This window comes from Rhinolophus sinicus, linkage group LG11 (genome assembly GCF_036562045.2).
Source record: "Rhinolophus sinicus isolate RSC01 linkage group LG11, ASM3656204v1, whole genome shotgun sequence".
In the NCBI taxonomy this organism is placed as follows: Eukaryota; Metazoa; Chordata; class Mammalia; order Chiroptera; family Rhinolophidae; genus Rhinolophus; species Rhinolophus sinicus.
The window spans coordinates 8,699,732-8,726,073 of NC_133760.1; the positions used below are offsets into that span (position 1 = coordinate 8,699,732).

Here is a 26,342-nt window from a genome sequence, read left to right on the forward strand (position 1 = left end):
TGATTTCACTCCGGTCTTTTCCCAGCGGCTTTGGGAGAGGAGGTAAGTCCTCCCCGCACCAGCGCAGCCGGGTCAGGGCGAGAGGAGCGGGAGAATGGGACGGTGGGGGAACGGCCGATGGCGATTGGCAGCCGCGGAAGCCAATCAATCGTTGCGGTGTCAGAGATGGAGGTGGAGCGAGGGGAGGACATCCAGGTGCGAGCCCTGGTGCGGGGTTGACGGAGGGTCGGGGACAGTGACCGAGTCCAGCACAGAGAAGGCGGGGGAATGGTGGGGGTCGGACGAATCGAAAGGAGAGGGCTTGAGGGGCGTGGCGAATGGAATGTGCGAACCAGTAAGGGGCGGGGCGAGCCGCAGGTGGAGGCTCCATCGGGCGAGACTTTGTAGAACCTAGTGTTTTCAACTTGATGCTGTGGAGCTCTGGGATTTTGGGGGGATGGCTGTGAGTGGGGATTCCTGCTGGGAGGATGGAAATGCAGACGCTGATGTCTCACTGGCTCCCGACGCCACGTCTTCATTTACAGGCCCCAGAACCTTGGGATGGATGAAGAGGGAATGCGGCAGCCCGCAGGGCCACCCACAAGAAAGAAATTCTTCATACCACTAGACGAGGATGAGGCCCCTCCTCCCGGGGTAGGACGAGAAGATGGGAGAAACGCTGGAAGGCTGGGATAGCGGGGGTTCAGAAGAAGGGGTCTGTGGGGCCATAATATGTGTTAGGACATGTTGAGACTTGGGTCACTTTGGGAAATCAGTCCTTTTCTCTGTGCAAGTCTCAGTTTCTCTGTCTGTAAAATGTCATGGTGATTCTAAGAGAGGACTAAGGCAGAGGCCACAAACTGGCAACCAGCAAGTGGTCCCAGGATGTGTTTTATGTGGCCAGTACTGTGGTTTTGTAAAGCATGAATTTATTGCTGACATTTAAGAATTGGAAGGTTTTTTTGGGGGAAAATAGCCTGCAGTTTTGACATTTCTTGGTAAATCAAAGGATCTGGCAACACTGAGGTCTTGTTCCCACAGGGAAAAAGTTAGCTGGTGCTGAGTACTGGCTGTGACAGGTGCTATGAAGAAAAACAAAGTGGGCTAAGGATATGGGGTGTGATGAGGGAGAGGTGCTACCTTTCAGTTAAGGGACTGCCTCTCTGAGGAGGTGACATCTTGGCAGAGGTGTGAGAGGGAGTGAGCTATCTCTGGGGAGAGGGAACAGCCAGTGCAAAGGCCCTAGTGCCAGAGAGAGCCTGACAAGTTTGAAGGCAGCAAGAAGGTCAGTGGGGCTGGAGGAGAGAGAGCAAGGGGGAAGAGATAGGAGGGGAGGTCTCTGAGGCAAGAAGCAGAGACAGATCTTCTAGAGTCTCATGGACTGTAATGACAGCTCTGTCTGTTACTCTGAGGTAGGAGCCACCTAAGGGCTCTGATCAGAGGAGGGACATGATGACAGTGTGGGGAACAGACTATGGGGGATAAGGGTGTAGTCAGGGATCTGGTGAGGAGGTGACAACAGTGGTCCAAGGGTGAGAAGATGGTGGCTGGGACCAGAGTAGAGGCCAAGGAGTGGGGAGAAGTGGCTTGATTCAGATTTTGATCCCTGCCCCCATCTTTTCCCACAGGCCAAGCCCTTATTCAGATCTACACGGAGCCATCCCACCATGGAGAGCTCAGCCCAGGCAGCCCCTCAGACCTACGCTGAGTATGCTATCTCGGGACCTGCAGGAGGGGCTGGAGCCACACATCCCTCAGGGCCAGAACACCAGGCAGGAGAGACCCCCAACCAGACCCCCAAACTGGGGACAAAATCCAACAGCATCATTGTGAGCCCCCGGCAGGTGAGGAAGGGGATGGAGAAATGGAGCTTTGAGAGTTTTGGTGGGAAACACGGTAATAGGGCTAGCTTTCTGGTGGGCAGTGGAAGTAGGTCTGAGTTATAGCCGTTGTACTCTCGGTAGCACCATTCATTCGTTCAACTACTCAACTACCGTGTGTGGGTTAAGGACACCCTACATCTGATTATTTTGCTATAACAAAAATACCATAGGCTGGGCGTCTTAAACAATAAACATTTATTTCTCACAGTTCTGGAGGCTGGGAAGGTCAAGAGCAAGGCACCAGCAGATTCGGTGTCTGGTGAGGTTCACAGACAGCTGTCTTTTCACTGTGTCTTCACAGTGAATGAAGGGGCATGGGTGCTTGCTAGGGTCTCTTTTATGAGGGAACTAATCCTATTTATGAGGGTTCCATCATCATGACCTAATCATCTCCCCTCACCTCTTGTATCATCACGTTGGAGGTTAGGATTTCAACATATGAATTTTGGGGGATACAAGCATTCAGTCCATAACCCCCCGACTTTTCTTGTTGGGGGTGTGACACTGTGTTAGTGCAGCTACATTTCCTGTCCTGGGTTTGTTCCCTCATGCAAAAACTGTTTATTGAGCACAGGCCCGAGTTCGAATCCTGCGCTGCTATACAATAGCTGTGTGATCTTGGGCAAGTAACTTGACCCATCTGTGCCTTTGAAATGGGGGTTCATCCACTTGTAGTCCACAAATATGTTAAGAGGTTGCCAGATACTGTCCTAGGCTCTGGGGGTGGAGTGACAGAAAGGAAACAGATAAAGTCTCTGCCATTGATGGAGCTGGCATTCTTTATACAAACAATGATAAAACTCAAAAATGTGAAAAGATGATCAATATCGTCAGGCATCAGGGAAACGAAAATCCAAACCACACTGAGATCCCACTTCACACCTACTAGGATGGCTGTCATCGAAAGGACAGGCAGTAACAAGGGTTGTGGGCTGTGCAGGAATTGGAACCCTCAGACACGGCTGTGGGAATGGAGAATGGTGCAGCCACCTTGGAAAACAGTCTGGCTGTTCTTCAGACTTTTAAACATACAGTTAATATTTGACCTGACACATCCACTTCTAGGTATATATCCAAGAGAAATGAAAATACACATCCACACAAAATATTGTCTACAAATGGTCACAGCAGCATTATTCACAGTAGCCAAAAACTGGATACAACTCAAATGTCTGTCAACTAATGGCTGGCTTATTTCACTGGGCATCATGCTTTCAAGGTTCATTCGTGTTGTAGCATGTGTCAGGACTTCATTCCTTTTCATTGCTGAATAGTATTCTATTCTATGGATTTGCCACATTTTGTTTATCCATTCATCCATTGGTGGACAATCCATTGGGTTGTTTGTACTTCTTGATTATTGTGAAAATGCTGCTGTGAATATTTGTGTACAGGTTTTTGTGTAGACATAGGTTCTCACTTCTCTTAGGTGGATTTGCTGGGTGTATGGTAGCTCTATGTTCAACTTTTTCAGGAACTCCACACTATTTTCTAAAACGCTGCACCATTTTACATTCCCACGAGCAGTGTGTGAAGGTTCCAATTTCGCCATATCCTCACCACCTGTCATTGTCTTTTTGATTGTGGCCATATCCTTTAAAAATTAGAATAGGATCCTGCCCTCCCCTTGCTCAAAAGCTTTTCCATGGCTCCTCGGCACTTCAGGTCAGATGGCCCAGGGCCTGTGGGACTTAGGACCTGTGCAGACCTTTCTTACTCCAGCTGCTCTGACCAACCCACACCCCATCATGAGAGCAAGTCCCACCCTCTTGTTAGAACTGAATTCTACCTCACTTGGAAATTACACGTTGATCCCTGAGATTATTTTGTTGAATGTCTGTGTCCCCCGCAAGGGCAGGGTTTTTTGTCCATCTTAGTCACTGCTGTATTCCCAACACTTAGACACACAGGAGGTGCTCAATAAATACTAATTGGATAGATTAGCGCTTGACTTGCTTGGAGAATTTCGATCTTGGGCTACAGGCTACTTTCTGGGATGAGCATGAGAGAGGAGCCTGCTGAGCAGATGCCCATCCGGGGGGGCCTGACCTATGGAGCTCTGTGAAGCTTCCTCCTGAAGGCACTGGGGAGCCACTGCATGGTTTAGAGCAGGGGAGGGGCAGGTTTGTGTTTTAGGCAGATCCCTCTGGCTACTGTTTGGAGGGTGGTCAGGAGGGGACACCAGTGGGGCAGGAAATCAGGAGGAGGTGAGGTGGGGGCCTGGGCAGGGGCTGTGGCCGTGGAGGGGGAGGCATTTATGCATGATACTTGCCTAGAGGAGGAGGGGGGGAGAGAGGTGTCCATGACCAGGCCTGGGTTTCTGGTTGGTGTGGTTGTCCTGAGATGGGACTGGGAGGAGGAGCAGGTGTGGGGGCGGTTGCTAAGCGTGGTTTGGACGCAGTGAGGTGAACATCCAGGGGGAAGTGTCCATCGGACCACAGGATGCCCAGGTTGGGCTTGGGAAAGGGCTGAGCTGGAGACAGACCCAGGGATCCTTGAGCTAAGGCCTAGGTCAGCTGGAGTACCAAGGACATTCCAGACTGAGAACAAGGAGTCTGGGGAGAAGAAGAGAGCGAAGCTGCAAGACCGAGGCACAGGGCAGGAGAAGGACGGAGAGGTGTTGGGAGAGGTCGGGGGAGGGGGCCATGGAGTAGCAGCGGTCCCAGGGTCATCCCTGTTAATGGTTTTGGTCTTTCCTTCCTCCCTCCCCAGAGGGGCAACCCTGTGCTGAAGTTTGTGCGCAATGTGCCCTGGGAATTTGGCGACGTGGTTCCTGACTACGTGCTGGGCCAGAGCACCTGTGCCCTCTTCCTCAGGTGAGCTCTGCAGGGCTGCCCTACCCTCCAGGAAGGCTTGGGAGCCCAGAACACCAGGTGTGCCCTGGTGTTCTGGGCTGTGAGTTGGGAGACCTTCAGGCATGTCCCTGTTGGCTCTGGGCCTGGAGGTCCCTAGGGCAACAAGAGTTATGGGCCCAGACTCTGCATGTGGGGGAGTTGGGGCTGGGGGCCCGGACTCCTGGGTCTGAGCAAGTTGGAGGCCAGGTCACTCGTGTCCCTGACTGAGTGACTCCAACATCCAGGACGAGTTGACGAGAGCCAGGATTTCTCTAACTTCTGCTCCATGAAATAAGTTCCACCTGCACTCCCAGGGGCCCCTCTCCAGACAGAACCAGAAGGGGGAAGTGAAACTTCTAAGTTCCTGTCCTCCCTGCGGAGACATCCCCTAGTTCCCCAGGTGGAGGAGCCACCCCTCCCCCCACCAGTGTCCTCTGAGGCTAAAGCCCACAGTCGGGATGGGCCCTACTTCCCAAGACCAGCTGTGCAGCATCCCCCGGTCCACATTCTCTAGGGCACTGGTCTCCTGGTCTCTACTCAAAACCCAAGTCTCTTCCCTTCCTCAGTCAAAAACCTGGGGCGGAGGGGTCGAACCTTCCAGGCAGCCAGAGCCAAGCAGCCCTCACTGCCAAACCCCTCTGTGCCCTTTCTTTGAAAGGTGACCCTAGGCAAGTCACTTAACCTCTCTGAGCCTCAGCCCTGGCAAAGCTGCCCAAGCCCTCTGCATTCCAGTGAGAGTAAAGAAGGGCTCCGAGGACTTGGGACGTGAGACCTCCCATCCCTTCCCTCTCTCCTGCCCCCAGCCTCCGCTACCACAACCTCCACCCAGACTATATCCACCAGCGGCTGCAGACGCTCGGAAAGAGCTTCGCCCTGCGAGTCCTGCTCGTCCAGGTGGACGTGGTAAGCAGGGGTCCCTGCCTGCCAGGCTCACTGGCCACATCTGTACAGTGGGGAGTGGTGGGTCTCACGGTAGCCAAGTGGACTATTGAATTTCTTCCAAGGAGCAATGCAAGTTAAAACCTCAGTGAGGAACCTTTTTTCACATCTGAGATTGACACCCTGTGTTGGCAAGGAGGTGGGAGGGTAAATTATCCATCTCTTCCTTCCCCACACCTACTTCAACTAGTCCCAGCCCTCTGCCACCTAAATGTTTTTTTAATCTGTTTTATCCGCTCTATCCTTGCAGCCTGGCCTGATCCAGTCCCCTTCTCCCACCTGGGTCCCTGCCTCAGCCTCTTACCTTGTCTTATGGCCTCCAGCCTCGACCTTTTCCATCCTTATAGCAGCCAGAGGGGTCTTTCTAAAGCATAGATCTGGTGTCAAAACTCCTAAGTGGCTGTCCAGTGCCCTCCATGGAACTTGAGGCCCTGTGTGACCCAACCCTTGTCCAACTTGCTGGGCTTATGTCTAACTTGTGTGAAAATCCTTTCTTTCCCATCCTCTATCCCATATTGACTGAATTGCAATTCTTCAAGCCCTCTTTCAGCTCCTATCCTTGTACGTGCTCTTCCCTATCTCTAAGATTCCCTTTTCTGCCTTTACTCCTCATCCTCCTCCAGGTCTCAGCTTAGATGTCCCCTCCTCCAGGACGCTTTCCCTGATCCCTCAGGCAGGTCAGACACACCTCTGTCTCCCCGACCCCAGCCCTGGCCACTCTGGGTTATCATTGTCTGGAGACCAGTCTGTCCCCCTCTTCAGACTGTGAGCCTGGGAGGGTAGAACCAGGGCTGTCTCAGTCACTAGTGGGTCCCGGCACTTCCCAGCACAGGCCAGTCACCCAGTCGGAGCTGACAGAGTGTCAGTTGAGTAGAAGGCTCCTGGCACCCCAAGCTACTGTGTTTTCAAGAATATAGTTCCTTCCTTCCTCCCAGATCTCTCATTCTGATTTTCTTCTGTACCAGAAAGACCCTCGGCAGGCCCTCAAGGAGCTGGCTAAGATGTGCATCCTGGCTGACTGCACCCTGATCCTTGCCTGGAGGTGAGATCGTGGCTCTTCCCCAAGGTCAGGCTGTATCCTCAGAGTCATTCCCCTCCCCTCCACCTTCTCAGCCCTTCTCTTCCCCCAAGAAGTCTCTGTGTGAGCCTGGCCCAGCACTGCCTTTCTCTGGGCCTCAATTTCTTCATCTGTAAAATAGGGTCTTAATATCTTTTTTATAGGGATGTAGACACAAAGGCAGGTGATGTACGTCATATTCCCCGTACTAGGCACTTAGTAATTAGATGTGAAATCTGGCCGAAGAATCAATTCCATGTCCAGGTTTCTAAAGACCATTTAGATTGGTTCTCTCATTGGAAAAAAAGATGTCCCTTCCTCATACCATAAACCAAATGTAAATCCTGATGAATTATAAAAAGAAAAAACTACAATAAAAGTGTAACAAGAAATCTTAAGGGAGAATATTTTTTATAGTCTTGGGGTAGGAAAATTTTTCCAAAGCAAGATACAAACCCCAAAATCCATAATGGAAAAGGTTGGCTGATTTGAGAAAATTAAAAATTTAAAACTTCCAGGTAGTAAGAGTACTGTAAACAAAATTATAAGGCAAATGACAAACTGAGAAAAGACTTTTTGTGTATATAACAGACTTAAGATCCCTAATTTATATATGAACATATAAACTATATTTATACAGTACAAATATATTCATTATATATTTATATATATACAGAACCTCCTGCAAATCAGTAAGAAAAAGGTAGGCACATTTTTTATAAAGTCTAATATAGGTGAACAAAAACGCATGAAAATTCATCAACCATACAGCTTATCAGGAAGAAACAAATTTTGAAAAATGAGGTGCCATTTTTCACCCATTAATTTGGTGAAAACGTCAAGATGGATGGATAAATAGGCACCTGCATGTTTGGTTAGCAGGAGACCTGATTGGCTATTAAAACAAAACAGACACAGAAATTCCTTCACGTGGAATTTCTCCTTTTTGATGAGCCCTGCTTGTGTGCAAATCCACCAGCATGCCTGTGGCTCACTCACTATAGCATCCGTAGAAGTTGCAGAACCCAACAGCATCCTGTTGTTATTTACATATAAAAGGAAGGAATCAAGCTCTGTTAATGAACAGATCCAGATGTGAGTAAACTGAAGGGGGCTCCTGGCCTCCAGCTCTGGATCCTCTGGGGAGGGTAGCGGAGTAGGCACTGAGGCGAGGGGACTTTTATTCTCTGCACAACTATTTGGCTTCCGAATATATCATGATTAAACTGTTTTGTTAAAGAACAGATAATATGTTCATGTAGTTCAAATTGGTATATGTATATATCAGCATATGAGTTCTGACAATTATGTTTGTGAACTTGTTGCAAGGATGTTGCTAACCCTTTTGGTATCAGAGGGATTATTCATTATGAATTTGTACCAACTGGACAAACAGTTAACCAAGTTTACTACTTGGAAGTGCTGAAAAGGCTGCATGAAAAAATTAGATGACCTTAACTTTTCACCAACAATTCATGGCTCTTGCATCACAACACACCAGCTCACACGGCACTGTCTGTGAGAGAGTTTTTAGCCAGTAAACAAATAACTGTATTGGAACACCCGCCCTACTCACCTGATCTGGCCCCCCCCGATGACTTGTTTCTTTACACGAAGATAAAGGAAATATTGAAAGGAAGACATTTTGATGACATTCAGGACATTAAAGGTAATATGACGACAGCTCTGATGGCCATTCCAGAACGAGTTTCAAAATTGCTTGGAAGAGTGAACCAGACACTGGCATCGGTGCATAGCTTCCCAAGGGGAGTATTTCAAAGGTGACCATAGTGATATTCAGCAGTGGGGTATGTAGCACTTTTTCTAGGATGAGTTCACGAACTTAATTGTCAGACCGTGTGTGTGTGTGTGTGTGTGTGTGTGTGTGTGTGTGTGTGTGTGTGTGTACACACCGTATAGGCAGTATATACAGAGAAGTCTCTCTTCTATCCTTTCCTCCTGCTCCACTCCTCCCACCCCACAGGTAACCACTGTTGTTTCTTGGTTTCTTTCCAGTGTTTCTATACAACGCAAGCAGCGCGTGAAAACATTAGTTTTCTTCCTTTCTTAGAAGTTAGTATACAATGTACATTTGCTCCTCACCTTATAATGGGGTTACATCCTAATAAACCCATCATAAGTTCAAAATATCGTAAGTCAAAAATGCATTTAATACACCTAACCTACCGAACATCATAGCTTAGCCTAGCCAGTTTCTACTGAGTGTGTATCGCTTTCGCATTATTGTAAAGTCGAAAAATCTTAAGTCAAGCCATCGTAAGTCGGGAACTGTCTGCATACTACTGTATTCTTTGCCTTGCACTGTCATTATCTGGAGGTCTTTTCTGTATCAGTATAGAGAGGAGCCTTTCTTTCTTGCAGCCTCTTTTTTTTTTTTACAGCGATGTAGTATATAGTGTCCCCATTTTAAAAAAATAAACTTTTTTTAGAGCAGTTTTCTATTTATAGAAAAAATGGATCAGAAAGAACAGAGTTTCCACATACCTCTTCTCCCCCTGCATACAGTTCCTCCTATTATTTACATATTCTTTGATTAGTGTGGTACATTTGTTACAATTGATGAACCAATATTGATATGTTAGTATTAACTGAAGTCCATAGTTTACTTTAGGGTTCACTTTGGGTTGTACATTCTGTGGGTCTTGACAAAGGTATGACATGTGTCCATAATTACTGTATCCTATAGAATAGTTCACTGCCCTAAAAATCCTCTGTGCTCCACCTGTTCACCCCTCCCTCCCCCTAACCCCTGATCTTTTATGGTCACTATAGTTTTGCCTTTTCCAGAATGCCTCCAGTTGGAATCATAGTATGTAGCTGAAACAGAAAAACCCAGTTCTCGTGTGTAGGGAAAAATCCATTTCTTCCCCACTATGGCTCTTTATCCTGTATATCCTTTACTATTCACACAACACACTTTACTTCAGGCCACCAAATGTGTGGCGGTTTCTCCCCACACCAAGCAATTTTCTGCGACACCATCTGGGTGTCCTTCAATTTAACTCAAGTCTGACACTAACTATCTGGAGATAGCGTCAGACCCCACAGGTTCAGTGTTCAGTCCCACAAGACTGCCCCACCACACACACCTCACATGCTAGTCATAAGGCCAGGTTGTCACCTGTGCTTCTGACCAGCCAGCTGTAGTCGGATGTTCCCACGATCCCCTCCTCCAGTTTGGTTAATTTGCTAGAATGGCTCACAGAACTCAGAGAAACACTTGTGTTTACCAATTTATTAAAGGATATGATAAAGGATACAGATGATTGGCAGGTGAAGAGATAAATAGGGCGAGGTCTGGGAGGGTCCCAGGTGCAGGAGCGGCTGTCTCTGTGGAGATGGGGTGCCACCCTCCTGGTGTGAATGTGTTCCCGGCCTGGAAACTCTCCCAACCCCATACTACTGGGATTTTATGGAGGCTTCCTCATGTAGGCACGATCAATTATTCACTCCATTTCCAACCCCTCTCCCTGCTCTGAAGGATGGGGGTATAGCAGAAACTAACTGAGCTTCTAACCATGTCTTGGTATTTCTGATGACCAGCCCCCACTCAGGAACCATCCAGGAGCTCTCAGAACAAAAGATGCCCCTAATGCTCTTATTACTTAGGAATTTGCAAGGGTTTCAGGAGCTCTGTGCCAGGAACAAGACAGAGACCAATATAGAGTTTCTATTATCTCACTGTAGCCTCTTCAGATTGTTTTCTTTCACTTCGCAATATGCTTTTAAAGTTCCTCTGTGTCTTTTGGTGACTTGGTAACTCATTTTTAATCACTGAGTAATATCCCATTGTCTGGATCCACATTCTTTTTCAGCTGCACAGTATTCCCTTGTGTATATGGACCAGGTCAATAGTCTGTACTAGTGGACACTTGGGTAGTTTGTTTTTGCTGTTATCACCAACACACCCATTTCTGAACCCAAGCAATGGGCCAAATGGTAAACGTATTTATAATTCTGTGCCCTCCCTCCAGGTGTGTACCTCTAGACTGTTAGAGTATTTGGAAAAATGTATTTATGCAGTAGTTATAGATTAAAACAAAAACAAGTGTAAAAATCACTCCATGTTGTGATAAGCAGCACAGTGTGAAGTGCCCAGCTGGGGGAGACAAGCGCGTGCAGGGGGCTGTTTTTCCTCCTCGCCAGCTGTGTCATTTTGGGCAAGTGACTCAACCCCGTTGGTCTCAGTTTCCCCCTCTGTATAATGGTTTGAAAATAATAACTGCCTTATAGGATCTCTTGGGAGGCCAGAAGTTTCTGAACATAACGGGCTTAGGACGGTGCCTGGCATTCAGCTACGCCCCCACGTGGGGAATGTTTCCTATGTCTTTACATCCAAACTGTGGGATATTTTACAACCATTAAATAAATGAGGTTGAGCTCTGTCTGCTGACATGGAAAGATGTCCTGATTATATTGTAGAGTGCAAAAATGAAAGCAAATTGTAGAACTGGAGTATAGTGTACTAACTTATGTGTCCTGAACAAATTAATAATAAAATAATAATAATAATACCTGCTGCAATGAGAGAAGAGCAACAAAGTCTATCTTATGGAAAACAATAGAATTAGAAAATGAATGTTTCTTTCAAGAATATAAATCATCATTTAATCAACAAACATTGCTTACGAGCCGGATTTTGAAGGCTAAGAAAATGCTTCAGGACAAATACTTTATTTATAATACATTGACTCAACTCACTATTCTCAAAGTCCAAAGAGAAAAAAAGGCTAGCATTTTCCTGGTGCTGATAAACTTGAGTTACTTTACTCTGCACACAGATAGATCCTTTTTATGATTTAGTTGTTTCCACTACCTTTGAAACAGTTAATTACATGTCAAAAATAAAGGTGCCTAATGTGAAAACTGGTGATTATTAAATTGTATTCCTTGCTGAAAAATATTCAGCAGTCAGCACCCGGAGCTTTCCTTCTGAAGGTGGCATATATAAAACCTTCAGAAGCTGTTTTTCTTGGTAGTGGGAAGCTGAATGTTGCTGAGGTTTTTTTCCTGTAGTTGGGAAAAGAAACAACATGTCTGGGTTTCCTCCCTCTCAAACCCAGTATGGACAACCCAGCGCTGACGTCCCTTCTAGAATCACTAACAGTTCATAAAACAGGCTTCTAAGTGCCAGGCACTTACAGAGCGTTGACTTATTTGTCAGTTCTTCCATCCACCCCACATTACAGATAAGGAAACTGAGGCGCAGAGATTAAAATCACTCGCCCAGGGTCACTCAGGTAGGAAGCTGGGCCTGAACCCAACTGGTCAGGTTGCCGAGCTCTGGCCCTTAGCCAGAAAAGATGTGTAAGATGCACCCAGCAGGAGATATGGCCCAAGGATGTTTAGAGGAAACTATGTATTAAGAGTTTGGAATCTTTCGTGTCAGCAATTACTACCCCCATAATGAAATCAATCTAAAACATGACCCTTCCTCACCCCGCCTGACCTGAATGTCCTCTCCAGCCCCGAGGAGGCCGGGCGGTACCTGGAGACCTACAAGGCCTACGAGCAGAAGCCAGCGGACCTCCTGATGGAGAAACTGGAGCAGGACTTCATCTCCCGGGTGAGGCCACCTCACCCCCCTGCCTGGGCTTCCCCCCAGCTCCTTCCTGTGTGTTTGAACTCCAGTCCCGATCTCAAGTCATACTTCTCCACAAGCCCAGCCTCAGCTTCCAGTCTTCCGTCTTCTACCTGAATAGTAGCTAGAGGGGTCTTCCCAAGCACAAACCTGGTCTTGCCCTCACCAGCTGAAAACCCTTCCATGGCCTCCCAGTGCCCTCAGAGAAAGCCCAACCTTTTTGCTGTGCTCTACCAGGCCCTGCCTATGTGGCCCAGCAGCCCTGTTCACCCCTGCCCTCATATTCGGTCACTTCTCCCAGGCCTAGCTAACTCCTCTAAGTATGTGCCCATTCTCTTCCCTCTGCCTGATTATCTAATCCCATCTTTCACATCTGATGCGCCCTTCTCCAGGAAGCCCTCCCTGATCCCCAGGCCAGATGTCCCCCCTGGACTCCCCCCGAATCCCAGCCCTGCCGGTCAGGTCACCCCTGACAGGAACTGATCTGTTTCCCGCACTGGACTGGGAGCTCCAGGAGGACAGGGATGTCTCGGTGGCTGCTGTGTCCCCAGCACCACCCAGCACTCAGTGGGTACTCAGGTAGTATTTGCTGAATTGTTGACTCTGGGCTCACATGATAAGAGTAATGGTGGATGTCTGCAGCCACCCCTAAGGTATGTACTATTAGGACCCCCACTTGCCTGAAAATGGAGGCCCAGAAAGGTCAGTTCCTGTGCCCCGGCCTCACAGGATGAAAGCAGGAGTCTAGTTTTGAACCCAGGTCCGATTCAAGCCTCATTTTCCCCTGGGCAGAACCACGTTGAGATAAAGGGTATTTATCTTGTCATGTGACTAACACCCTTTCAGCTACTTCCAGGTCACTCTGAGATGACCTTTTAATCAGTTCAAAAGGCATTTATTGAGCGCCTTCTGCATGCACGGCAGTCTGGGGACACAACAGTGACCCAACACTGCCCTCACGGGCTCAGCCCTGTGCACATATCTCTGTCTCCTCCCCTTCCAGGTGACTGAATGTCTGACCACCGTGAAGTCAGTCAACAAAACGGACAGTCAGACCCTCCTGGCTACTTTTGGGGTAAGGAACAATTACCTTTTCGAGACAGGCATTTCTACCCCCTTGCCTTTTTGAGGAATCCCCCCTACCTTTTCCCTTCTACCTCCCTGCCCCCCCCCCCCCCCGCCATCCTTTCTGCTTCCCCTGCCATTCCACAGGACCTCACCTTCTTCTAGGGATATCTTAGATCCCTGATCAGCTGGGGCAGGGTAGAGTTTTGTGCTCACCTTCCCTGACCCTTCGCTCCCATCTTCCTCAGTCTCTGGAACAGCTCATAGCTGCATCTCGGGAAGATCTGACTTTGTGCCCAGGCCTGGGGCCCCAGAAGGTAAGAGCTTTGGGAATGGGCTTAACAGGTCAGGGGCAGGAGGGGGCCCCAAATAAATGGGAGCCCAGATCCCAAAGTTCTAAGGTTTCAGAAGGCCCACAGTGTCTCTCCTACAGATGGGGAAAATCAAGGCCCAGAGAGGGTAGGGACCAGCCCAACCTCACACAGCCAGCATGGGAGAGAATCCAGATTGGGCTACTTCTCTCCTAGTCCTCAGAGCCCCCTCCAGGCTGGGAGGAAAAAGAACCAAAACCCACTCCAATATACCAAACAAATGGCTCATTTAATGACTGGTTGCTTTTTTTTCTTCCCCCCCAACCCAGGCCCGGAGACTATTTGATGTCCTACATGAGCCCTTCCTGAAAGTGCCCTAATGACCTCAGCTGCCAAGGAGATCCTCTGTGTAACAATAAAGCATTTTCCTGGTCCAGGTTCCTGCTGGTGTGCTGGTACACAGGAGGGGGTTCTTCTCTTGCCTTCTGACAGCCCAGGTGGCCACCTCATGTTTTCTTAGTTGCCGTCGTCAGTTTCCCTGAAGGATATTATGCAGGATCCTGCTGCAGCTTCTTCTTCCTCTTCTTCTCCCGTCCAGTGGGAGCCACCCCTCCAGACTCTTGATTCAGTGGCAGCTCTGGTATCTTCTCCTGGGATGCCATCTCTGGTACCCTGCTTTCCTGGCCCTGCTTCTTCCTCTTCTTGGTGGATGTTGGATCTGTCCTGGCCTTGGGCTCACCCTCATCTGGCAGTTCAGGATCTATCATCTCCCCTTGTGGGTCAGTCATTTCAATCCCTGACTCTGTTGCTTTATGCCCTCTTTCTTCCTTCTTCTTCTTCTTCTTGGTGGATGCTAGAGCTGCCTGAGGCTCAAGGTCGTCTGCCAGTGCAGGCACCATGGCCTCTTCTTGCGACTCCAGCACCACTGTCTTTGGCTCCATCATCACGTCTGGCCATTTTTCTTTCTTCTTCATCTTTTTGGTGGATGTCAGAGCTGCCTTGGCCTGAAGCTCAACTTCATGTGGCAGTTCAGGCTCCATCTTCTCCCCTTGGAGCTCCAGAGGTCTCATCTCTGGCCCTATAGCCTCAATCCCTGGCTCCATCAGCACTTTGTACCCCTTTTCTTTTTTCTTCTTTAAGGACGGCATGGCTTCCTCTTGTGGTTTCATCGTTACCTGCAGCTGAGACTCGATTCTCATCCCCTCCACTGGCTCAGTCCCTTCTGTCCACTTCTGTCTCTTCCTCTTCTTGGTGGGGGATAGGACTGTCTCTCCCAGAGGCTCAGTTTTAACCATGAGTTCCAGCTCCATGGGCTTTTCTTCTTGCTCCAGCATCCCTGTTTCTCGCTCGACCATTTCTGTATCTTTTGGCTTCTTTTTCTTCTTCTTGGTGGATGGGAACAGCATTCCCAGAGGTTCCAACACCTCAGCCATGGGCTCTGTTGCCACCAGCTCCATCACCTCCAGTTCTTTTGGTTGCTTTTTTTTCTTCTTTCCCACATCCATCTCAACGGGCCCCAAAGCTGTGTCCACCTCCAGGGTCCCATGCCCATTCACTGCCTCCTGAGGAACAGAGGCCTCAGACTTATGCCTCTTCTTTTTCCTCTTTCCGGAGGCTGGTGACCTCAGTGCCAAGGCTGACCCAGGTCCTGTGACTGGTGGGCTGCCTCCAAAGGCACAGAAACGAGGCCTCAGGCCAGGGGGTATCTGGGGTGGGGGGCTTGCTGGAATGGGCTGCAGTGGGGTCCCTGATAAGAATTCTTGGAGACCCTCTAAGATCCTTAGGCTTCCCTGGGGGACTGGGGCACAGGTGAGTCCACCTCCTGCCTCTGCTGAGGGAGCCAGCAGGGTCGCTTCTCCAGCCTGGGGTCTGCTGCTGCTAAGGACCCGGTAGCGGTGCCGTTTGCCTGCCAACTTGCCCTTCACAATCTGGGAGCCAGAGAGAGGTATGAACCGGCCATTGAGGCTGAAAGAAGGGGAAGACAGAAGCTTGGTCAGATTCTTTGGGTGGTACGGGAAAGGAACTGAGAAGCAGCATTTCTGGGTTCCTTAGGACAAGTCGCTCTAAATTTCCCCTAAGTTTAGCCCCTCAGGTGGGGAGTATTCCCAGGAGGTGGCATGGGACCACTCACCATTCTGGGGTGAAGTCTACAGGCGCCTGGATAAGCCACAGTTCCTTATCTGGGCCCGTCAACGCCTCCAAGGAGAAACGAGTGGGCTCTGAGGCTGGGGACGTCGCGGTAAAGTTGGGGGGACAAGAGAACCGAGCAGCACCTGCAGCAGGGGAAACAGGAAGCCGTTGACACTTTCCTGCCGGTCCAATCCAGGGCGCCTATTGATCCATTGGTCCTATCTTGAACGGCACAATGCCCTCATAAGGTCTCTCCTCTCTGACGGCCTGTTTCCCGGAGACAACTCCACCGATCCAAACCCGGTAGTCCCCTAAAGATATCTTTTATCCGTCCGACCCCCCCGCCCCGCCCTCCACAGGGCATACTTTTCGCAGGTCTGTTTCTGGAGACGTCCCTTTTTCCGTCCTAACGCTCCCGGGAGCCCCTTTCTCCTCCAGCCAGCCAACCCTCTGCACCCCGTCGGCCAGCCGTGAAGCAACTCACCGTTGGATTGGGCCCCAGCCATCCCGGTACCCACGCCACACGCAGAACACTCATCCAGTGCTGCTCTGGCTCCGCCGCGGACCACGTGGAACCAAAGGGGTGGGGCCTCACCCGGAAGCGCCCATGTGGCGCGGGGACGCGGGGCTGTCTCTCGGAGCCCGCTCGCTTTATGAGCAGAACTGGGAGACATTTCCACTTGTACAGAGCATACATGCGAAGAAAACGTCTTTTCCCGAAAATTTGCTCCAGAAAGTAGATTATTGGATGTGGGGCGGGAGGTAGAGCCGCGTCACGTTCCGGTGGTCATCCCCCCGATTTCTCAGACATCATTTGCTCCAACGTCGTCTTAAAGGGGCAGCCACATTTATAGGACCTAACTCTTAAAGAGACAGAGATATCGATTGGTCTGAAATCCTTAAAGAGATAGGTAAGAGTCTTGGTTGGCAGGGCTGTGCTTTCCGTGTTGCGGTCCTTTGTAGGGAGGCACAGATGCCTCGGAAGTATGGAACTTGAATGGGATGGGTGGGAAAATGGAGGAAAAGGGGTAATTCCTCCCTAGGGCGTGAAGCACCAGCCAGGGGTGGGGCTTCTGCATTCTAGGGGAGCGGGAAATATAGGGGGCGGAGCCTATGGGTCCCGGGGCGGAGCCTCCAGACTAGAGCCAGACACCCGTGGGGCCGCGCGGGCTAAGGAGCGACGCTTGTGGGTCAAATGAGACGGGTAGATGGCCCCTAAGATTTAGTCTCGTGCGTGGGGCACATTCACGAAGGCTTTGAGAAAGGGAGAGGGAGCAGAAGTCCTGACCAGCGCCCCTTCCGGCCCCCCAGGATGTGTAAACAGCGGCACGTGGACCCAGATTTGGGGGACGCACCCACGCCCCATCCTACAGGGACCGCATCGCGTGGGGGTGGCGGGCGGAGCCGCGAGACGGCGGCTAGACAGGGTGACCCGACTGCATTCCTGGCCGGTGTGTCAGAGCCGCTTCCTGTCCCGGTTGCCGAGATTTCAGATCTTACTCCAGAATTGGGGCGCTCCCCTTTCAGGGAGCGATTGGCTTCCCAGAGCGAAGGGAGCGTCAGGGGAAGGGGACGCGTTCTCTCCACCCGGGATCGTGAGACGATTCCGGAGCGTGGGCGAGACACCCGGGCGCCGCCTCTGTGGGCTCCGGGACTACAATTCCCAGAGGACGCGAGGCTGGGAGGTGCCCGATGTCTGTCGCGTACGCTGCTGGGGATTGCAGTCCCAGCCTTGGGCGCTGTTGCTGGGAAATCCTGTAAGGATCCAACCCGCCCTTTTTACCGACGGGCAGACTGAGGCTCAGAGACCCGAGGGGAGACTGATTTAGCGAGGCCCTCTTCTCGCCCTAGGAGCGGGACATATGAATCTCCCCATGCCTCTAACCTTCTGCCCCTTTGGTGGTGTCCAATTTTTCACTTAAGAAGGGGGAAACTGAGTCTGGAGGGGTGGGGCAGAGACTCAGGAGTCCATCTCCTGCAGCCACAACGAAGTAGGAGTCGGGACTCTATTTCTGTGGCCAGATCGCCCTCGGCTTCTGGGCCTCGCCCTACCTGTCTGTGAAATGGACTTTGGATGAATCCAAATGGGAACGTCTCAGTCTGCGCCCTGCCCCTTCGGGACTACAAGTCCCAAGGTGCTCGAGGGGACCTCAGCTTCCCTTCCACTCCGGGACCCGCCTCCCTCCACCCGGAGTCACGTCGTCTAACCTGTTCCCGGCGCCTGCCCCGCCCCGTCCTCTGCTCCCCGCAGCCGGAGCCGGAGCCGGAGGAAGCCCCCCGGTACCAGGATCTGCCCCGGATCCGTGAGTTCCACTCCTCCCCTCCCTGGGGTCCAGCGGCTCTGGAGGACCCCGGTACCCGGGTCCCTGGGAGGATTGGGAGGGGACTCGGACGCCGCGTCCCAGGGCGGCATTGGGGGTGCGCAGACGTCAGGGTCCTTGGAAGGAGAGAACTCGGATACCTGATGTACTGAGCAGAGGAAAGAGGGCCCGGATGCCTGGGATTTTGGAATGGAGGGCTCAGACTCCTTGGTCCTGGGGAGACGTTGGAGCTGGGACTCCTGACTCCCTCCAACTGGGTGCTTTCGGAAGCCTGAGTCCTTGAGTAGAATTGAGGTAGTGGATGATACCTGATTCTTGGGCAGAAATGGAAAGTTCGGGCGGCTGGGGCTCTGAGTGAGCGACCATCTCTGCTGCCCTCCAGCTAGCTGCCTTCTTGACCCAGCATGTAGGTCTCTGAGAAGAATTAGGGGTAGGGTGGGGATACTGGAAACCGGGTCTCTGAAATGGAGCAGGACAAGCACCAGGGGTCCCTATGGAGGCTGTGTCCGGCGCTCCCCCGGCCCCACTTTCCGCTCTGGGGTGGGGGCTGGGGGGGGGACCGGGGCAGCTCTCCAACCTCCTCTGTGCCGCTGCGCGATCCCCAACATGTCATTAACCGAGGCGTCAGACCTGCTTAACCAGAGAAGGGACCTACGCCCCAGGGCGCCCCCTGGCGCAGGCGGGGTGCCTCCGATTGCCCCATGGAGGTGGGAAACATCTGGGGTTTGAAGAGGGCGGGCGTTCTAGATAGAACTCAGGACAGAATTCCAGAAGGTGGGGTTGGGTTCTGGGAGCCTTGCTTGGCTGGGCACTACACAGTCATTTACACGAAGGATGGGGGTAAACTAAGGCTTAGAGGTCACAGAGTTGGGAGTCAAGATTTGATGTCCCCCTCCCTCTGCAGCTCTCTGGGGGACTGGATTCCATCTACTCCCACCAGATTTTCTTACTAACCTTCTCTCTCCTAGGGCTCCTCGCCTTGACCCCGAGGTGAGAAATGTCACCTCCACCCCCATCCCTCTGACCTGAGGTAGCGTGGGAGATAAGTGAGGGGTAGAGGCTAATTCTGGAGGTGTGTGTCTGTCCTTGAAGCAGGGGGAGGGCAGGGCCTGCACCCTCTCTGTCTCTCCCTTCTCTCCAACCCCATGCGTCATGTGAAGGGATTAAACAAGGGGGTGGGGGAGGCAAGGGGCTCTGATGAAAGAAGGAAGAACTTCCTAAAATCTGGACTTGGAGGGCATTTGGTGATAACCTGTGATGACATTAAAAATAATAACCATAGCTACCAAGACAGAACTCACAGCATGCCAGACTCAGAGCTGGCAGGTAAATCGGGTAGTTCCCATTGTTGCAGGCAACTGTCCAAAGGTGTCACTTCCAATGAAATTTGTTAACCCCTCCCCAGGGAATGACTTCTTCCTACCTCAGTGGGGAAACTGACGCTGGAGAGTGGGGCAGCTCACACCCTGGGCTTTGGCCTTCTCTCTGGAGACTTCCATAGCTCTCCATGCCCCTGTGCCCAAATTATTGGGAAGACCTCTGGCCAGAACTCAGGAATGTACAAGGAGAATTTAGGGCTCAGGAAGCCAAGATTCCAAAGGTCAAAATTCTCGGCTTTTAAAATCTCAGAAAGTGTTGAAAGGGCCCTTTTGAGGGGGGAAAAATGACTTTGTCTTGAGCCCTCACTCTGTGCCAGACCGTGTTATCTTAATGATCAGCAAATGAAGGCTGTAATTAAGAATCCTATATTTGTGAACTTTATTTGGTGCCTGCACTATTCTAAACACTACTTATATTATGTCACTCAAACCTTACACCCCTCTGAGGTGAAGGTATTAATCCCTCCATTATACACACGAGGAAACTGAGGCACAGAGAAGCTAAATAACTAGCCCAAGGTAAGTTATTAGAGAGGGGAAGGCACTAGCCCATTCCACAGACGTCTCCAGAGGGGGAAACCAAGTCCCAGAGAGGGTGGGACCTCTCCCAGCCTCTGTCCGCACAGAGCTGTAAGATTCCAACTTGGGTATTCCCAGGACAGCCAGGCGCTGTAACCCGGTTCTTCCTGAGGATGATCACTGTGGGAAGCCTCCCCGCCCCGCCGCCCCACTGTTAACCTGAGGACCTGGCTGAGGTGCAGAGGAGGCCTGTTTAGGAGAGCTACGGGCGGAAGGGAGGGGGGAAACTGGAGTTGGGGTTGGAGAGGAGCCCGGCGGAGAGGACTTGGGGGTGGAGGGCAAGGGACTGGGAGTAGAGGCGCCGCCCGTGCCGCCCTCGCGCCCCGCCCGGCCCTCGCTCCCCTGCGGCGGGAGGTTCGGCACCTGCCCGGGCCCGCCGTGCATTCCCGGGGTCTGAGCTCAGGCGCTGCGCTGTCGGCCCGCGGGGCTGGGGTCAGGCCGTGACCCGGAGCGCCCCCTGGCGGCCCCGACACCCCTTCTGCCCTCACCAGCGCCGGGACCGCCCCACGCCCAGCCTCGGCATTTCCTCCAAGGCAGAGAGGATGTCAGCGTGTGATCTGAGAGTCTTAGAAATTTGGAAATCATGAAATCCCCAAAAGAAGTGCTCGCTGCCAGAATGCTGGCATTGGAGGCTGCATAGAATTGTTCAATTTTTATATTTTAACAGACACACAGTGTTTCCAGTGTATCATATTCTAAAAGACCTGAGATTTGACTCCTGTAGTCTCTACTTTCCGAGGCCTCAATTCTCAGAGCCTTAATAGCTCTCGCACCTTCTGGCCAATTGGATCCTCACAACAGTCCTCTGAAGTAGACCGCTGTTTCTTCTCGTTACACAGATCAGGAAACCGAGGCACCCTTGTCAGGGTGGGCCAGTGGTGCCACCAGATTAGAACCCTGGATGTCTGGCTCCTTACTTGTGCTCTTACCCATTCCACTACAGCATAGAGTCACCTAGACTTTTAGGACAGTGGGATCCTGGGATAGATAGAACATGGTGCAAGAAGGTGGAGAAACCTAGGCTAGCCAAATTGGACAATTCTAGAATGTTCCAAAGACAGAATCTCGGACTCAGAATTTTTGAACAATAGGCTCTCAAGCTGAGGGCTTTATGCTCTGTATAATTTTAATTACAATCTCAAGGTCCTTACATTTTTAGAATCTAGGCCTCTGAGAGATTGAAGGGGCCTCTCAGAAGAGCTGATTTATCTCCTCCCTTCACTATTGGGGAAATAGGCCCAAGGAGTAAAGGGGACCCATCACCCAAGGTTACATACTCACAACACACCCAAATGAGCCACCAGCCCCAACAGGTTCTGTCCTGAGGCTTCCCAGACAGAGGCCGGGATCAGCATGTCCTAGCCCGCCCTGCTGCCCACACCTGAACCGCCAAAGCTAAGCTATCGGGGAAGCCTGAGGAAGTGGCAGAGTTGGCAGGCATGGTGGCTACTGTGCGGATGGGGATAGTGCTGGCCTGACTGGTTCCTGGTGGCCTGGCTCCAGCCCACTGGGCTGGTGACCACAGCAGCCCAACCCCCACTGGCCACCTCCTTCTTCTTTCAGTTAACACCGGGTCCCTGTGAACCAGGTCTCCTCTGGGTGGGGACTCTGGGGAGAGGAAGCTGAATGATCCTCTGGTACCCTTCCAGTCTGGTGGAAACGCCCCAAAATAACAAGTTAAATCCAAGTGTGAAACTTCTTGCAGGGTGACCTCGAACAAATGTTTCTGAGCTCCACTTTCTACTATGGTGATTTTGACCATTGAATGAGGTGTTTATTGGGTGCAAAGTACTTGGCACAATTTCAAGAGGCAGTGGCTCCTCAATAGATGATTGTTTTATTTCATTATACCAAGCAACTAGCCTATATCAAGTGACTAGCACAGGTCCTGGCACACAGTAGGCAGCACAATTATTATTTTAGAAAATAGCCCCAGCATCTAGCACAGTGTCTCCTGGTCCCTAGTAGGCATTCAGTAATTGACAGTGATTCTTACTGCGTCCTCTGTTCACTATCATGTCTGGCATATAGTAGGTGATCAATGGATAATTGTTGAAGGAATGATTCAAGTCTTATCAGGGCTGAGATAGAGAGATGGACAAGGAGCCATGTAAAGAGAATGAATTGTCCTGAGTCTTCCAGGATGGTTTTGAAGGAGTTGGCATTCCCCAGCCAGGGAAGTGGAAGGGCATAGGGCTTCCAGTGGAAGGAACCAGCAGAGTAAAGGCGCTGTCCTGCTCCTCGAGGCTCAGCTTCCCTGTGGGCGGGATCCGGAGGGGCGGCGTCTGAGAAGGCTCTTCCCCGCAACGCAGGCGCTCCGGCTGGCACCATGGACAGCGAGGCTTTCCAGACCGCGCGGGAACTTCTGGATCTGAACTTCAAGTGTGAGCTGGGGTAGGGGGCGGGGCTTGCCCGGCGGGGTCCTGGGGGCAAAGGCGGGTCCCTGCCTGGAGGTCCCTGTCCTTACCACTACTTCTGCCCGCCCAGCTCTGGCCATGAAGCACATGGACTTGAAGCAGATGGAGCTGGACACGGCGGCCGCCAAGGTGGACGAACTGACCAAGCAGCTGGAGTCACTGTGGTCAGACTCTCCAATGCCTCTTGGCTCGCAGGCCGGAGCCCCCCCTAGGGTGAGCCTGCTAGCCCTAGTCCCCACCCTGACCCTTAAAGCCAGGCAAGTTTGTCCAGTAGTATTGTGCGAGTTGTGGGCTATTTAAGGACACTTTAAAGTGGGGACCAGTGGAAGTGGTCATCTAGCAGGACCCTCGGAAGGAAAGTGGCCTTTTTCTAAGTGGCACTAAAGCACTGTATAGGCTAGCCTCGGCCCTGATATCAGGGCTCCCCAACACCCCTTACTGGGCTCTCTGTGCCTGAATCTCCAGCTCCAGTACAACTCCCCTGGGTTGATTTTTGATGACCTCTTTTTCCTCCTCCCAACCCTCTAACTCATGTCTCCTTTGACATCAATCACCCCATTGTCCCGGACTCTCCCCAGCTGTCCCGGTACAGCTCCAGCCCGGTCCCTGAGCCCTTCGGCAGCCGCGGGTCCTCCCGGAAGGTGACCAGCGACGGCGCAGACACCTCGTTCGGACGCTCCGAGAGCGCCCCGGCTCTGCTCCCCTACAGCTCGCTGTCCCCTAAGGGCCGGCCGTCGTCACCGCGCACCTCGCTCTACCTGCAGCCCGACGGATACAGCAGCCTGGACCGCGCTCCGTCGCCCCGGTCCCGTGCCTTTGATGGCGCAGGCAGCTCTCTCGGCCGTGCGCCCTCCCCACGGCCCGGCCAGGGCCCTCTCCGTCAGCAGGGTCCCCCCACGCCCTTCGACTACCTGGGCCGCGCCGGCTCTCCGCGTGGCAGCCCCCTGGCGGAGGGGCCCCAGGTGTTCTTCCCCGAGCGCGGACCCTCGCCGCGTCCCCCAGCCACCTACGACGCGCCGGCTGCCTTTGGGAGCTCCCTGATGGGCACAGGAGGCAGCGCCTTCGCTCCGCCTCTGCGCGCTCAAGGTAAACCTGGGAACAGAACTTGGAGGGTGGGAGTGAGTGCGGTGCCTGAGACCAGCCTCCTCCCGGATCCTCATTCGCCACCTCTCCCCAGATGACCTAATGCTGCGCCGGCGGCCCCCCAAAGCCTGGAACGAGTCGGACCTGGACGTGGCATATGAGAAGAAGTCTTCACAGACAGCGAGCTATGAACGTGAGCGATGGGAGGCCGGGGGTGTGGGGGAGCCAGAGAGACGATCCCCAGAGCCTAATGATTCCTGCCTCACAGGCCTGGACGTCTTCTCGCGGCCCTCCTCACCGGGCCTGCAGCTGTTACCCTGGAGAGAGAGCAGCCTGGATGGGCTGGGGGCCTCCAGCAAGGTGAGGGACTAGAGAAGCTTGGGGAGGGGGCTGGTGGGCAAAGGCGGGCAGCAGGGTCAGGGCAAGTTTCCCCCTCCTGGCTCTGGCCCCAGTTTCCGCACCCTTCCCTAAGTTCTTCCTTCTTTATCCTAGATTTCTACCCACTCCCTCCCCTCTTTCCCTCACTTCCTCTGGCTTCCCTCACCTCCTCACCTTTTGCCCTTCCCTCCTTCCTCCTTCCCTCCCCTCCCTTATCCTTCCTTCCCCCGGTCTTTCTTCCACCTCAGCCCCTTCTTCCTTCCCTCCTTCCCTCTTTCTACCCCAGGACAACCTCACCAGCGCCACCTTGCCCCGAAATTACAAGGTCTCCCCTCTGGCCAACGACAGGCGTTCTGATGTGGGCAGCTACCGCCGATCGCTGGGCTCCTCCGGGCCATCAGGCACTTTGCCCCGCAGCTGGCAGCCTGTCAGCCGAATCCCCATGCCTCCTTCCAACCCCCAGCCCCGTGGTGTCCCCCGCCAGCGCCCCATCCCCCTCAGCATGATATTCAAGCTGCAGAATGCCTTCTGGGAACATGGGGCTGGCAGGGCTGTGTTCCCTGGATCCCCCATCTTCTCCCGAGCTCTTCCACCTAAGCTGCCTCCCCAGCCCCAGGCAACCCCCCAGCCCCACCTACTTTCCCAGCCTCAGCCCCAACCACAGCCCCAGCTGCCCCCACAGCCCCAGCCCCAGCCACAACCCCAGCCTCAGCTCCAGCCTCAACCCTCTGCCCCAGCGCCCCAGCTCCCCCAACAGACTTGGCCCCCTATGAGTGAAGGTGAGTCAGCAGTGGGGGTCCCAGAGGGCTGGGTGAAGGGTGGACAGACAGTTGGGGACCAGCCCAGCAGGGAGAGCCATCAAAGCCAAACACCTGTTTGCAGTCACTATCCCTGCAGAGAGCTAGGCCAGATAAGAATGGGAATTTGCTCGGGTCCTGGAGTCAGACTACTTGGCTCCACACAGTGTGACCTTGGGCAAGTCACTTAACCTCTCTGGACCTCAATTTCCTTGAGTGTAAAAGATGAATATAGAACCTGTCTTATTGGGATATGGTATTAGATTAACCCGTATAAAGTCCTTAAAATAGTGCCTGATGTATAGTAGTAAGCTTATAGCTATCATATTAGTTACAGTTATTCATATTTTTTGGTGTGAGACCCATGGAGGGCCTGGAGTTAAGCAGAGTGGGTTTTGAGCCCCTCTCCATCACTGACTTGCTGTGTGACTCAAGATAAGTTAGTTAACCTATCTGAGTTTCTGTTTTCTCATCTGTGAAGAAAGACTAATAATATATACTGCATAGATTAAGATGGGCAGTCAATGAAATAATGTATAGAGAATGATCATTATTATTTCTACCTGCTTTAGAAGCTCTGATAGAGAGGAATAAGATGGAGAAGAGACCATCAAGTATCAGGATTCTAGTCCCAGCAGTTTTCTGCCTGAGGTATTAAGAGAGGAAATTCTTAGAATGTCAAGTCTATCATGATGGTAGGAGCATAGGGTCACATAGAGCTGAGTTCAAATCTCAACTGTGTGGCTTTGGGCAACTGACTTGCTCTCTCTGAGACTCAGTTTCCCTTTCTGTAATAAGGAGATGATAATCATGTCTACCTCACAGTGTAGTAAGGTCAGAATTCAATAAGATAGGCATGTAAAGCACATGCTAAGTGCTTGATAAATGGGAGCTGTCATCATTGTATATTAGTCACAGCCCAGGGAAAATGTAGCCCAGAGAGAGCAAAGAACTGTCCTGAGGTCACAGAGCAAATCAGGTGCTGGTTGCAGGTTCTGGAAGTTGTGGGGAGGGAGTCTTGGGGGTGGTTTCCCCAGGACCCACTCTGATGGGACTCTTTTTCCTTCTAGGCGCCCCCAAACTCCCTGCTGAGCTGGAGCCTGAACCAGAGCTAGAGAGTCTGCTAGCACCAGTGTTGGAAGCTGGCGATACAGATGAAGGTGCTGTAACTCGGCCCCTCAGCCCTACGCGGCTGCAGCCAGCGCTGCCACCCGAGGCACAGTCGGTACCTGAGCTGGAGGAGGTGGCACGGGTGCTGGCAGAGATTCCTCGGCCCCTCAAACGCAGGGGATCCATGGAGCAGAGCCCTGCTGTAGCCCTGCCCCCCACCCACAAGAAGCAGTACCAGCAGATCATCAGCCGCCTCTTCCATCGTCATGGCGGGCCTGGAGGACCTGAGCCAGAGCTGTCTCCCATCACTGAGGGATCCGAGGCCAGGGTGGGACCCCCTGCTCCTGCCCCACCAGCTCCCATACCACCCCCGGCCCCACCCCAGAGCAGCCCACCAGAGCAGCTGCAGAACATGGTAAGTAATATAGGAGGAAAGTGGGGTATATTAGTAGCACATGGAAGTGCCCCTTCCCTTTTA

General features: G+C 52.1%; 3 protein-coding genes across 12 annotated transcripts in view; 2 read left to right on the forward strand and 1 right to left on the reverse strand.

The window, feature by feature from the left end:
* Positions 1-14,104, forward strand: ERCC1 (ERCC excision repair 1, endonuclease non-catalytic subunit). 6 transcript variants are annotated; one of them, XM_019754863.2, is made up of 10 exons: positions 1-42; positions 525-633; positions 1,608-1,823; positions 4,575-4,678; positions 5,500-5,599; positions 6,601-6,677; positions 12,180-12,279; positions 13,298-13,369; positions 13,608-13,676; positions 14,000-14,104. In XM_019754863.2, the coding sequence occupies exons 2-10, from the start codon at positions 541-543 to the stop codon at positions 14,048-14,050; spliced, it is 882 nt and encodes a 293-aa protein (XP_019610422.2). In that variant the 5' UTR covers positions 1-42; positions 525-540; the 3' UTR covers positions 14,051-14,104. The 6 variants fall into 6 exon arrangements, with proteins under 6 accessions (XP_019610422.2, XP_074170244.1, XP_019610419.2 ...); XM_019754860.2 differs by lacking the exon at positions 1-42 and adding an exon at positions 63-195; XM_019754864.2 differs by lacking the exon at positions 1-42 and adding an exon at positions 205-270.
* Positions 13,941-17,280, reverse strand: POLR1G (RNA polymerase I subunit G). Its single transcript, XM_019754859.2, has 4 exons — positions 17,156-17,280; positions 16,285-16,663; positions 15,802-15,943; positions 13,941-15,635 (listed from the first exon to the last, which is right to left on the reverse strand). Exons 2-4 carry the CDS (start codon positions 16,472-16,474, stop codon positions 14,219-14,221), a joined length of 1,749 nt encoding a protein of 582 aa, XP_019610418.2. The 5' UTR covers positions 16,475-16,663; positions 17,156-17,280; the 3' UTR covers positions 13,941-14,218.
* Positions 16,668-26,342, forward strand: part of PPP1R13L (protein phosphatase 1 regulatory subunit 13 like) — a 16,085-nt gene continuing 6,410 nt past the window's right edge. The window contains exons 1-9 of one of the 5 annotated variants that reach the window (XM_019754857.2): positions 17,984-18,103; positions 19,090-19,111; positions 22,392-22,463; positions 22,567-22,709; positions 23,075-23,582; positions 23,674-23,772; positions 23,848-23,939; positions 24,244-24,736; positions 25,825-26,279. In XM_019754857.2, coding sequence (XP_019610416.2) covers positions 22,409-22,463; positions 22,567-22,709; positions 23,075-23,582; positions 23,674-23,772; positions 23,848-23,939; positions 24,244-24,736; positions 25,825-26,279 — 1,845 coding nt within the window. In that variant the 5' untranslated portion in view covers positions 17,984-18,103; positions 19,090-19,111; positions 22,392-22,408. Of the gene's footprint in view, positions 16,712-17,401; positions 18,104-19,089; positions 19,152-22,391; positions 22,474-22,566; positions 22,710-23,074; positions 23,583-23,673; positions 23,773-23,847; positions 23,940-24,243; positions 24,737-25,824; positions 26,280-26,342 lie in introns of those variants that run through there. The other 4 variants (XM_019754855.2, XM_019754858.2, XM_019754854.2 and 1 more) reach the window with 4 other exon arrangements.

Coding starts and splice junctions, on each gene's coding strand:
- ERCC1 (XM_019754860.2), top strand. CDS start 95: ATGGGACGGTGGGGGAACGGCCGATGGCGATTGGCAGCCGCGGAAGCC. Junction 5,600..6,600: donor TGCTCGTCCAGGTGGACGTG/GTAAGCAGGGGT, acceptor CTTCTGTACCAG/AAAGACCCTCGGCAGGCCCT. Junction 6,678..12,179: donor ACCCTGATCCTTGCCTGGAG/GTGAGATCGTGG, acceptor TGTCCTCTCCAG/CCCCGAGGAGGCCGGGCGGT.
- POLR1G (XM_019754859.2), bottom strand. CDS start 16,474: ATGTCTCCCAGTTCTGCTCATAAAGCGAGCGGGCTCCGAGAGACAGCC. Junction 15,944..16,284: donor GGCTGGGGCCCAATCCAACG/GTGAGTTGCTTC, acceptor CCCCTGCTGCAG/GTGCTGCTCGGTTCTCTTGT. Junction 15,636..15,801: donor GTAGACTTCACCCCAGAATG/GTGAGTGGTCCC, acceptor CCCTTCTTTCAG/CCTCAATGGCCGGTTCATAC.